The sequence below is a fragment of the Austrofundulus limnaeus genome, unplaced genomic scaffold (assembly GCF_001266775.1).
Source record: "Austrofundulus limnaeus strain Quisiro unplaced genomic scaffold, Austrofundulus_limnaeus-1.0 Scaffold449, whole genome shotgun sequence".
NCBI classification, from domain to species: Eukaryota; Metazoa; Chordata; class Actinopteri; order Cyprinodontiformes; family Rivulidae; genus Austrofundulus; species Austrofundulus limnaeus.
This window is the reverse complement of record NW_013952851.1, coordinates 65,354-77,516: the sequence shown is the minus strand read 5'-3', so window position 1 is coordinate 77,516 and position 12,163 is coordinate 65,354. Positions and strand designations below refer to the sequence as shown.

Genomic DNA, 12,163 nt, shown 5'->3' with positions numbered 1-12,163 from the left:
ACAGAAAATAATGAACTTTTATCACAATATGCTAATGTTTTGAGAAGGACCTGTATGTATATAAACTGAAACAGCTAGACAAGTGCATCCTAAATTTAACATAAATTAATTATTTTAATACACCATAGTCCTTTCTGCATTTTTTTGGGGGGAGGCCACCTCCTAATTAGCCTGGTTAAAACCAGACCCTTGTTCTTCGCTTTGCTTCATACGAGTGAAGGGAAACTAGAATTGAGCAGAACAGCGTAGGAAGGCAAGGGCCAGGCTACCTCCTAATAAAGGTCATTACAGAAAATCTAACTGCTCATTTTAAATCAATACTTTTACTTTAATAGTTAAGTACAAAAATATCAGATACTTTAAGACTTTCACTCAAGTAATATTTCTAAAAGAGACTTTTAACTTTTACCAAAGTAATTTTTTGGTAAGATACTTGTACTTTTACTCAAGTATCACTTTGTGGTACTTTATACAACACTGGTATTTACAGATTTCACWGCTATATGCTTATGTTAAAATTTGTCCTGAATTTCCTCTCGGTGGGTCAATAAAGGCTATTTCTATTGTTTTCTATGTTGTGTATGTGTGTGTCAAGTTTCCCACTTTGTAAAGAAAAAGTTAAACTTTTATCTATATTARGCTTTAGCTACAGTAAGTAAGGCTGTGAGTTTTAATCATACGAATGATGGGCTTCTTTGTGAACAATAAATAAGATGTGTGAATTATTCCAGATGTGTACGTTAGAATTGTAAAATAAGTTTGACGATGTTCTGTCATGACCTCAGTGTTGCTGTGGCTGACCATGAGCATGATGGCAACGCGCTCCAGGTCACCAGGGGGTTTCAAACACATGTGGCTCAAAAGCTGGAACATTTTCTCGACAGGTAAACCGAGCATTTTAATGTAACGTTGATTAGAGARATCCATATTTTAATTTGTTTCTTTTATCTGGTAGTTGTATTTCAGAGACGCAGCTTGAGACCTCACATGGTTTAGAATCAACAAACTCTGCTCAGGAYAATCAGGAGGAAGGTAAAATGGTAGCTCCTTTTATCACATTTGACTGATTTTAAAAAGTTTAGTTCATCTCCTCATGCTTTTTACTTATTTTTAGGATTTCGTCTGTTCTCTACATCTGTCCCGGTACAGAAAGCTGATCRTCCCCCAGCACCCGCGAGGCGTCGGCCTGCTCCCAGCTCAAGGTTCTTCACCTTTTTATTGCAGATCTTTACATCTTTATTTTTTACTCATTTATGTAACATTGGCCGTGTTTCTGCTTCTCAGTGACAGCGAMAGTGAGATGGAATCGAGGGTGAAGGAGGCAGCGGTGTCCATAAAAGATCTGTTGSCCTCATCGACACTCCCCTCTAAGTCGACACCTTCGTCAACAGAGACCCCCGGCTCCGACAGAAAGCAGAAGAAGAACAAAGTCGAAGGAGAGAGTCGGATTATCAGGAACAAGAAGAAACAGAATGATGAAGAGAGCGAGCGGCTGGACTCTGCAGGACCGGACCCGGATCAAAGCAGCGGCGAGCGCAGGACCTCTGAGCARGAGCACGTCAAAGTCAAACGGAAAAAGAAAAAGAAGCAAAAAAGAAACTCCGAGGAAGAAACTGTGAGCTGAGTTTTCATAACTAACATTTATAKTTTCAGAGCTTTTGTTTCAGTCTTCTATGCTGTGTTGAAGTAAGTGCATGTTTTGGCATTTTTCCAAATATTTGGAAAATAAAAGGAGGAGCTCACTTTGTGAATTTAAAAATAACTTTACAYACATTGTTCAGAGTTATTTCAGTCACATTTTCATGGAAAGCGTTTTAAGACGGCATACTCAAAACAAATGCACGTGGCATACAATTTTCAAATTTCTCCTCAAGTTATAATTTTTGACTATTACAAAACATTTTAATAAAAAGAAGCGTGTTTTGGTGTTGATCTTAAGTTATTTCTTTGCTGCGTCGGTGGTTCCAGCTACAGCTGTACAGAGTTTGAATCAGGCAGTCTTTGACACGTCATCGTCRCGGCCCTCCATCTCCAGGTTCTGTTGGGAGGAAACATTCTCCAGGAGGAGCTGTCCTTCCCAAACACCGTCACGCCTCAGCGTTCAGCTGAGACGGCAGGAGAGGAAGCATTACTGGGCTGTAGAGACCATTTGTGTCGGCATGTAGGAGCTGATGTCTGTCGGTGATGGTGAGAGGATGTGAGATGGATGGCGCTCTGTCATCTGAGAGGAAGGATACAGCTCCAGGCTCTCAGAGGAAGCTGAGAACAAGAGTTAGAGTAGGGAAAGCAAAAAAAACATTTTGTCATTAAATTGTGTCAATGTGAAAAAAGGCATAGATTAATTAGCAAAATATAATAAAAACATCTATAAGTAGATCCCCCTATAATCAAGAGTTGGTCTTTGAAACGCAGGAATGAAAGGCAATGAGTCTTTTCAAGGAATGTTAGGCTTTTAATTAATCTAAGGATGTTTTAAACTAATTCAAAAAAGTTAAACTTAAAAAATAATTCTCTTTAATTTGCCATCATTAGTTTCTTCTTTATCTGTTTTTATTGCACATCTGTAGGGTTGCACAAAATGTTCAATTTATTGTCATTTTAACACCATGAGGGTKGGCCAGGGTTGCAGGTGCCACCTCCAAATGATTGACAAGTAGGGATCGCATTTGGCAATAAAAGTTGGTCCRTTAGAGCTAAAACAAAGTATATATGTTGTGCAGCTGTATTATCTAGTGTAGAGGGAARATTRTTGCTTTTATAAACCACTGWATTAATTTAAAAGCAACAATTCCACCACACAAAATTACAGCTCAATATTTAYAAAGATTGCTGAATTGTAGYTATTTGAATTTAGCTTTAGTGGACATCTTGGATTCTTTTGATTTTTAGACTCTGTTGGGCATCGCTTTCTGCCACCACCACATTCAATTTCAGCTTAATATCTCTAAAATGTTAAAAYTGAGATTTCAAAATGACGAGGATTCCTCTTGGCTACCAACTTACCAAATTTCAGCTCAGTATTTCAAAAAAAAAAAAAAAAGGCTGAGGTCCAACTGTTTGAAATTAACTTTGGTGGCCGTCTTAGATTTTGTATTTACATTCAGATTTTATTAAAGATTCTTCTTGGCTACTACTATATAAATTTTCAGCTGTGCATTTRATGGCTGAATTATAGCCCTTTATAAAATTAGCATTAGTGGTTAGCTTAAATTGTAGCTAGCAATCTGTCTTGGCTACACTACAACAAATTTCAGCTCAGTCTTAAAATGGCTGAATTATAGCCATTTAAATTTAGCTGTGACCATCGAAAATTTTCCAATCCATGATATAAATATATATTTGTTTGTTTTAATATGCCACCCTAGATAACACCTTGGCCACCCCTTGCAAAAAAATCAAGCTCTGCCCCTGCCTAGCATCATGGTTTTATACAGCATTTTTACCGTAGTGCTTCTACTGAATCCAGTGACGATACTTCAGAATACCTCTGTTTGAGGTCAGATGATGAGTCTGAGTTTTACCTGGCACAGGTGTGTGCGGCTGCAGGTGTAATGAATCATCTTGTAAAGGTGAGTCTGTCCCTTCCTCTGGGTCTGCCGTGAGAATCTACCCAAAAYGAAATTCAAGAACAGGATTTAAAGATTGATCTCTTGAGACCCTGTCAGAACCATCAGAACCAGTACCTGTCTGACTGCAGCAAGGCTGGTCAGGGTCCCCAGGCTGCTGCTGTCAGTGATGACCATGGCCTGAGACAGCAGGCTGGACGAGTGGTACTGGGGCGAGTCCGACTTGTACACTGTAACGAGGGAAGGTGACTCTTAGCTCTTGTGAGAGCTTAGACTGACGTCGTGCTGTGGAGGGTCTTACTGTGACATGGCAGCTGAGCCATGGTCGCCATGAAGGGACTGGCAGCCATGTGGCTCTGAAGCTGCTGTGATAAAGGCTGCTGGTGGGAGGCGTGGAGCTGCTGCTGGAATGAGATCGGCTGGAGAGTTGTGAAACCTCCTCCCATGTTGTTTATAACGGGGACGGTCTGTGGCTGCGTGGAAGCTAATCCTGTGAAACATTAGACATTAGTCTCGTGAACGTCCTCATTTTGTTTCCACAAAGAGAAACCAGGAGGCTGTGATACCAATGAGAAGCGAGGACTCTCCTAGACTCATGACGCTCGGCACTGAAGCCATGATGAGGCTCTGTGAAGATGCAGGGGAGGCAGACAGGCTGTGCAGGGACGTCAGAGTGCTTACTGGGGGCAGGGGGCCGTTGCTGGACACCTGCAACCAGGAGAGAGCATGATTAGGCCTGTTGTGATGAGCAATAAATTAAAATGAGGTTGATAATTTTAATTTGCCTGCTTTSTTTTCTTTGTGTTTGCCTCTTTTCTACTCCTTTAGCGTAGCGGAGTGAACTCTGGCGTCAGGCATTTGTCAGGCTCATGGTCTCGTAACCCCTGTAGCATGAGACCCCCGTGAACAGGCATTTAGCCAGAGGAGTGTCTTCAGTTATTGATGCCGCCTTTCAGCTGGTGATGCCTCAGAGCACCATGCCAAACCTTAGGTTTGCCAAGCATTGTTTTTTTTACACTACGTRAATTTAGAATAGAATAKAATTAGAATAGAATTGCCTTTATTGTCATAATTTGCATTACAATKAAATTTTGCAGTTTAGAACACCTGTTCAAGAAGGACATACATAACAAACATGGGGGAACAAGGTGACAGGTCATTCGCAACAGGGTCGCACTACATTTTTGTAGCTTGGAAATACACACAATAGGAGAGATGAGTTAAAAAAAGATGCTCTGATCCTATGTTTACACCAGAAACACAGAATCATAAGCTCAAAAAAACYACTYGCGCTCCCCTCGCTSTAATCTCAGTGTTGAAAAAATAGTGTCAATTGTGTTCAGAGACCAGTTGACCAAATTAATAATTCMTTTTGTTTTCGGTTGATAGGTAGAAGAAAGGCTTGAAAAAGCTGCAAAGCAGGGAAGGAGGGACAGGTTCGGGAGAGAGAGCAAAAAGCGTTCAACTCCTCTGAAGTCCACGCAGAAAAATAAATAAATAAATAAACTTTGTGAGCAGAGTGGGGGTGACCGCAATTACTTTATGAAGCCAGAGGAAAAGACATAAAGAATAAATTGCGACAACTTGGAAAGAAGAGTTGGGAAGTGATTTTACATCTTCAGAAGCTGTTGTGTGTTGTTTTCTCAATCTCTGGTCCAGGTTARTTTGTAACTTTTTATAGGTACATAAACTTTAGTAGTTTCATAAGCAGGGGCGGGTGTTATTATATTAGTTTAAAATGGGCTCAAAGTAATATTGCTCATYGCAATAACTTCTGAGACGATTTATTGTCCAGCAAAATTTGTTATCGTGACGGGCCTAAGCATGATGTCATGTCCTGACCGATTCRTACACACAGGAGGAGTGAAGGAGCACACACTCACCAGCTTTGGGTTATGGGTCTCGAGGAGTGTGTGGCTGGGTTCCAGTTGGACGGGACTGACCACAAGACGCCCCACTCGCTCCACGGCGCCGCCTCTACCTGAGCTAACTGTGTCACACGAGATTTGCTGGCTGTATTTCACACCTGGAGAAAAACAGGTCCGTACCAGAACCAAGATAGTTGTTTAGGAAATGTAAAAGATGTGGCAATGAATCAACAGTGTATAGGAAACACTTCTACTTTTTTAAAACTTGACTGAGTCACACTTGAAGCAGGCGTGATGGTTTTTACCGTGCTCGGGGCTCTGCGGGAGGGCGGGGTTAGAGGAGGAAGCTGACTGGGAGGTGAAAGATGTGTCGAGGGCCAGCTTGTGACGGAAGGCCTCCTCTTTGCGGCGGTTGGCGAACCAGTTGTACACTCGGACTTCGGTGACCAGGTTGGAGCCCAGACCAGCAAGCTGGGAGGGAGACACCCCCCTCTGCAGACACTCCGCCCTGAAAACAAAAGTACACATGACTTCACATTTTAAAGATACACAAAAATATCAGAGGTCTTTCAATCTTACTCTAGTTTTAGATTAGATTATGGTTGAGTTTATGTAACCAACTTCTCCTTATGAGTGAAATCAGACACTTTAAAGGGACACAGTTAAGACAAACACCACATTTCCGTCAGTGTTACCTCACCTGTTACACTCCTCCACCAGCCCCTCTCTTTCCTCCTTGCTGGGGTTCTTTTGTCGTTCGTAGGCGTTGAAGAGGATCTGCAGGGATGCAGGACCCCACTTAAATCTGTTCCTTCGCCCCTTTTTRGTTTCCTCTCCTTGTTCTTCTGCAGGTGCGAGGCCGTGTTTGGCATTGGTAAACTCTGGAAGGCAACGTTTCTGTAACCAACACGTCTCCTAAAGCAGGGCTAGCTGAAGGGTGTGTGGAAAAAACGCAGCTTGTGTACTCACGCTGGCTGATCTCGCACTGCTTCTTGACGTACCAGGTGTACAGAGCGGCTCTCTTTTGGTTCTTCATGGGCGTGCCCTTGTTGAGGTGCTGGGACAGGTGGGACTGGTTGAGTCCCGTGGACTCCACTACCTCTCTCTGAGGTAAGTTGTGCTGCTGCATGTAGCTTTTCACCATTTTCGCAACATGCCAGGGGTCCTCTCTGTGCAGCAGAGGTGAAATAATTTCACACTTTTACTCCAGTTTTTTGTGCTTTAGTTATTTTGGGGAACCAACCAGATGAATATAAAGATTTCACTGATTCAGTGTCAGTCCTTCAGCTTCAAAATCATTTTCTTTTATCTCCCTTCACACCTCTGATCCACTGTGTTTTCGTATCACTTTGTTTGTGTGATTTCTTTTGAAATAATGTCAAAGTTCAAACCAAAGATTTTCCAACTACCTGTCTATGAAACTATGAAGCAAATGTTTTTTGACATTTTGCTCAAACTGTTTTACTAATCAGAAGTGTCTCTTTAAATTGTTCAACTCAAGTAAAACATCTAAATATCTCACCAACAATCAATAATTGTAAAAGTATGGAAAACGTGCTTGAGTTTAAACTATATTTTTTGATTTTCTCTTATTTTATCATCTCACAGCAGTTTGTGGCTGCAGATTTAAATGAAACTTTCTATAAAATCCACAGTAACTGGTCACACATTGACTTGTTTTTATTGTTTACTACAATTTTATCCTGCGAAGAATATATCTACTAAAAGAACTAGCACTTAAATTACTTTCATTCTATTTTGGTAAAACAGTAATGCCCTTTCTTATGTAGAACTTGATTTTTATTTATCAAATTTTATTCATTTCTTTAAATTCAATATATAATTAAATACAAATCATAAATAAATGAAAGGTAGCAGATGAAGACAAAATCTTATAATAACAGCGGGTAAAATAAGTATTGAACACATCAACATTTTTCTCAGTAAATATATTACTAGAGGTGCTAATGACATGAMATTTTCACCAGATGTYGGTAACAACCCAAGTGATCCATACATACAAAGAAATCAAACCATAAATGTCCAGAAATGAAGTTATTTGTAATAATGTGGAATGGCACAGGGAAAAAGTATTGAACACATGAAGAAAGGGAGGTGTAAAAAGGCATGGAAAGCCAAGACACCAGCTGAACTCTCTCAGTAATTAGAAAACAAGCCTGCCCCTTGTCAGTGCAAGTTAATATCAGCTGGTTCAGTCCCAAATGATGGCCAGGTATCACACAAGAACCATCTGATGATGGGTAAAAGTAAAGAGCTCTCTCAAGACCTTCACAACCTTATTGTTGCAAAGCATAATGATGGCATCGGTTACAGAAGAATGTCTAAACTTCTGAAGGTTCCAGTGAGCACTGTTGGGGCCATAATTCAGAAGTGGAAAGRACATTATTTCACCATAAACCGACCACGACCAGGTGCTCCTCACAAGATTTCTGACAGAGGAGTGAAAAGAATTATCAGAAGAGTTGTCCAAGAGCCAAGGACCACTTGTGGAGAGCTTCAGAAAGACCTGGAATTAGCAGGTACGTTTGTTTCAAAGAAAATAAAAAGTAATGCACTGAACCACCATGGCCTGTATGCACGCTCACCACGCAAGACTCCACTGCTGAAGAAACAGCATGTTGAAGCTCCTTTAAAGTTTGCTGCACAACATTTAGAMAAGCCTGTGTAATACTGGGAGAATATAGTCTGGTCAGATGAGACCAACATTGAACAGTTTGGATGCCAGAATACACATCATGTTTGGAGGTCAAATGGCACTGCACATCAGCCCAAAAACACCATACYAACAGTGAAGTTTGGAGGTGGGAACATCATGGTGTGGGGCTGTTTTTCAGCATATGGTACTGGCAAACTTCAAATAATTGAAGGAAGGCTGAATGGAAAAATGTACAGAGACATTCTTGATAAAAATCTGCTTCCATCTACCAGGATGATGAAGATGAAACGTGGCTGGACATTTCAGCAAGACAATGAGCCCAAACACAAAGCCAAGGAAACTCTCAGTTGGTTTCAGAGAAAGAAACTAAAGCTGCTGGAATGGCCCAGCCAATCACCTGACCTGAATCCAACAGAAAATCTATGGAAAGAACTAAAGATCAGAGTTCATAGAAGAGGTCCACGAAACCTTCAAGATTTGAAGACTGTTTGTGTGGAAGAATGGGCCAAAATCACACCTGAGCAATGCATGCCACTAGTTTCTCCATACAGGAGGCSTCTTGAAGCTGTCATTGACAACAAAGGCTTTTGTACAAAGTATTAGATAAATTTCAGTAAGTGTGTTCAATACTTTTTCCCTGTGCCATTCCACATTATTACAAATAACTTCATTTCTGGACATTTATGGTTTGATTTCTTTGTATGTATGGATCACTTGGGTTGTTATCGACATCTGGTGAAAATTTCATGTCATTAGCACCTCTAGWAATATATTTACTRAGAAAAATGGTGACGTGTTCAATACTTATTTTACCCGCTGTATCTGCCCCTTTTTTCTCTGATAAATAAGTTTAATCAAAATTAAACTTCAAATTTCAAGTATTTATGGTCAACTAAAGAATCTGATAATATCTTCCACAGCTTTACCCATTGTGTTTTATTTATTTATTTTTTACGTTTATTATAGATTGTCATTTCTGGGGACGGGAGTTAACATTGTTTCCTGCTACATGTTTCAGGGTGTTTCTGAGCGCTACCAGTTTCTATAAAGTAGCAGTGAACAGGCAGTGACAAAACGAGGCTCAAAGTGTGGCCACACAGAGGGGCTTATTGACAGAGTGAGATAAGAGAAAGCACACAGGAGCAAAGTCCAGCTCTTTCTGATCACTGGAGGGGAAAAAAACGTGTGAAAGCTTTATGAGCTCCGCTTTAATGTCGTCGCTCTCCGACCCGGAGTCGTAAAAAAATGCACAATATTTCAAAACCCCTCGATTTCGTCAGCTAATTTATCCCATCACATCATCTGTAATAAGTACTTTACATTTTTTTTTATAGAGAATTTATTTTTAGTTCACAAATGAAGAGCTTGCTGAATTACTCCAAAGTCTTGAAACAGTGCAGACGTGTTGCAACTCTTATGCAAACATGGTCTCTTGTGACCAGCCCTGCTCCATTAATCTTCACCTACCTGTATGCATATAGCTTATATATTAAGAAATGGTAAGGGAATAATGATGGGGGTGGGTAATTAGTAACTAGCAAAGGAGGAACCCTCTTTAAATTCGCCTCAGAAGCCAGATTGTAGAGAGAGAAACGGAAGCGTGTGAAGGAGGAAGAATTTGGGGGGAAAGAGGAGACTCGAGCTTGAGAGGAWATTGGGAATAGTTTTGAATCTCGTTAGATCATCTGTTGGCAGGAAGTTGTACAGGACACAAAGAAGAAGAATCAAACCGTGTTGAGGATAAGAATTTACAAAATTATATTGAGCACAAAAACGGCTGCATTTGCCTTGCCTAGTGAGGCATTTTCAGATGATTTCAGGGAGATGTACTCACTGCAGTAATCTGTCGACTTCAGCCCTGAGCTTGGACGCCTCATCCGGAGGAAGCTTCTCCAAATCTCGGAATATAGGCGGCGGGAAATCCATTTCTCCCTCCTCCGAGCTCTCTCCATCCCCCTTCTCTCCCCTGTCGGGCCCGCCGCCGGCCTTGCTTCGCTCCAGTTCCCCCACGGCTTGGACCAGGACGTCCCGGGACAGTCCGGATTCCAGCAGGGCCCAGATGAGCTGCTCCTGAAGGGCGGTCAAACGGCTCGGCCTGGCGTTTGCTGCTGTCRCCTTTTCCTCTCCCTCCATTTGTCCTGTCTCCTACAAAAATGCTCCTGCTTTCCAAACAAACGGCGCTCACACTCGCTCTGCCACACAGCCAGCGTTAGGCTTCATTACTACACGAGCGACAACTCTTTAAGTTAAGAGAAACACTTTCATTTTTTTTCTGTTCGGTTTCCTCCCGATGTGTCTTGAGCTGCCTGGTTTTTAGCTCTCCACCTGCTGTTTTGCTTTCAAAGGTCAATTTTCTTTTTTTTAACCTTCCTCCTCTTCACCCCCTCCTCCTTACAAGCCTCCTGTGAACTTTGTCCCCTCTCCCTCAGGCCCCAGCAGTGACCAAAGTGCAATTTAAAAACAATAAATAAAAGTGAGCAATGTTACATTTGCGGAGACGTCTGCATACTTCTTGGAAGGACGTGTCTGAGACGTGACAGAAAGGGGACAGAAACATTTAGATTGCACATCTCGTGAGCATGTTTTCCTTTTAGTTAGGAAATGTTCTTATGAGGCACAAGTTTTGTTTTATTTATTTATTTTTCATTTAGTTTTTCCACTCATGTTAAAGGAGAAGATATAAAAATGTTATTAAAAGCCCAGTTTTAGACCAGAAAGGAGCATATTGTACAGAACTATAGCTCAAATTCAACCTGTTTTTGTTTTTCCAGTAGAGAGCGCCATTGTATCATCTTTACATCAGACTGTTTCAGGATGGCTCCTGTCTGTGCTGAAGGTTACTTTACTTTTTGAACAGTACAGTATGTTGTCAATGCTCTTTTAATCAGAAAAGGTGTTACTGCATGTTTTCTTCATTACTTTTTATTTGTGTAGTTAATATGTGTCCCAAAAGCTGAAAACCATAAAGTATTTTTAGGTGATTTCCAGCTGCTTTAAATTTGTTGTTTTTTGTGTGATCAATAAAACTAAGAAGGTGTTAGGACAAGTCTAGTTTGATTCCTGTTACCAGGGGTTTGAAGGGGTACTAGTGGTATGACAAAATGGCTCAGGGGGTACACAAGTCTAAAAATGTTGGGAACCACTGCATTAAACCAGTTGAACCTGCAGGAAACTGGTGTCAGGGCTGAGTCTCTGCCTCAAGTGGAGAAGTTTGTATATCTCAAGCTCTTGTTCATGAGGAATGGTAGGATGGAGCGGGGTCTTATTTAAAGTGATAGCAGCTCCAGTCTGTTGTGACCAATGAGCTGACCTTTTTGTCCACGCTCCATCTAACCTACGGTCATGAGGTATTGATCATGATCGAAAGAACAAGACTCCTGCACACAAACAGCTGAAGTGAGTTTCCTCTGTAGGGTGGCAGGGCTCAGTTTATAGGGATAGGGTGAGAAGCTCCCTCTTCCAGAGCCGCTGATCCTCAGCATCGAAAGGAGCCGGCTGAGGTGGTTTGCAAGTCGGTTTAAATGCCTCTTAAACTCCTCGCTTATAAGGTTTATAGGCCACGTCCCACTGCAAGGAGACCCCTGTGCAAACCTATGACTTGGTTAACCTGCAAACATCTTGGGGTCCTCTGTGAACTGATTGCAAATATTAGGCAGAAAATGGAATTCTGTCCATCCATTATCTTCTACCCACTTCTTCCTTTCGGGGTCACGGGGCTCGCTGGTGCCCATGTCCAGCAGCCACTGTGCAAGGGGCAGGGTCCACCCTCAACAGGTCACAAGTCCATCACAGGACCACAACTGGAGAGAACATGCAAACTCTCCCCAGAAAAGGTCCAGGATTTGATCCAACAACCTTCTTACTGAGAGGCGACAGCTCTCCCAGCAGTGCTACCGTGCTGCCCATGGATGGAGTTGTTAAAGCTAATGGTGCAAAAGCTAAAAGTTAAAAGTAACAAAAGTGGCTAAAATCAGCAAGAGAGTAACAAAAAGCTAGAAGCAGCAAAGTCTAGCTAAAAATCTAAATWTATTGAAAGGTTACCTAAAAGCTGC

The 12,163-nt window shown here is 41.5% G+C and overlaps 2 protein-coding genes across 2 annotated transcripts in view; one reads left to right on the top strand and one right to left on the bottom strand.

Moving 5' to 3' along the window:
* cunh12orf43 (chromosome unknown C12orf43 homolog) overlaps window positions 1–1,927 on the top strand; it is a 3,877-nt gene extending 1,950 nt beyond the window's left edge. Inside the window, exons 3-6 of the mRNA XM_014024959.1 lie at window positions 786–884; window positions 956–1,032; window positions 1,115–1,202; window positions 1,285–1,927. Coding sequence (XP_013880413.1) covers window positions 786–884; window positions 956–1,032; window positions 1,115–1,202; window positions 1,285–1,624 — 604 coding nt within the window. The 3' untranslated portion in view covers window positions 1,625–1,927. The remainder of the gene's footprint in view (window positions 1–785; window positions 885–955; window positions 1,033–1,114; window positions 1,203–1,284) is intronic.
* hnf1a (HNF1 homeobox a) lies at window positions 1,748–11,167 on the bottom strand. The gene is made up of 10 exons (XM_014024958.1): window positions 9,946–11,167; window positions 6,404–6,603; window positions 6,135–6,315; window positions 5,740–5,942; window positions 5,450–5,592; window positions 4,133–4,274; window positions 3,868–4,056; window positions 3,684–3,796; window positions 3,522–3,606; window positions 1,748–2,259 (listed from the first exon to the last, which is right to left on the bottom strand). Exons 1-10 carry the CDS (start codon window positions 10,242–10,244, stop codon window positions 2,129–2,131), a joined length of 1,686 nt encoding a protein of 561 aa, XP_013880412.1. The 5' UTR covers window positions 10,245–11,167; the 3' UTR covers window positions 1,748–2,128.
* Window positions 11,168–12,163: the final 996 nt, after the last annotated feature.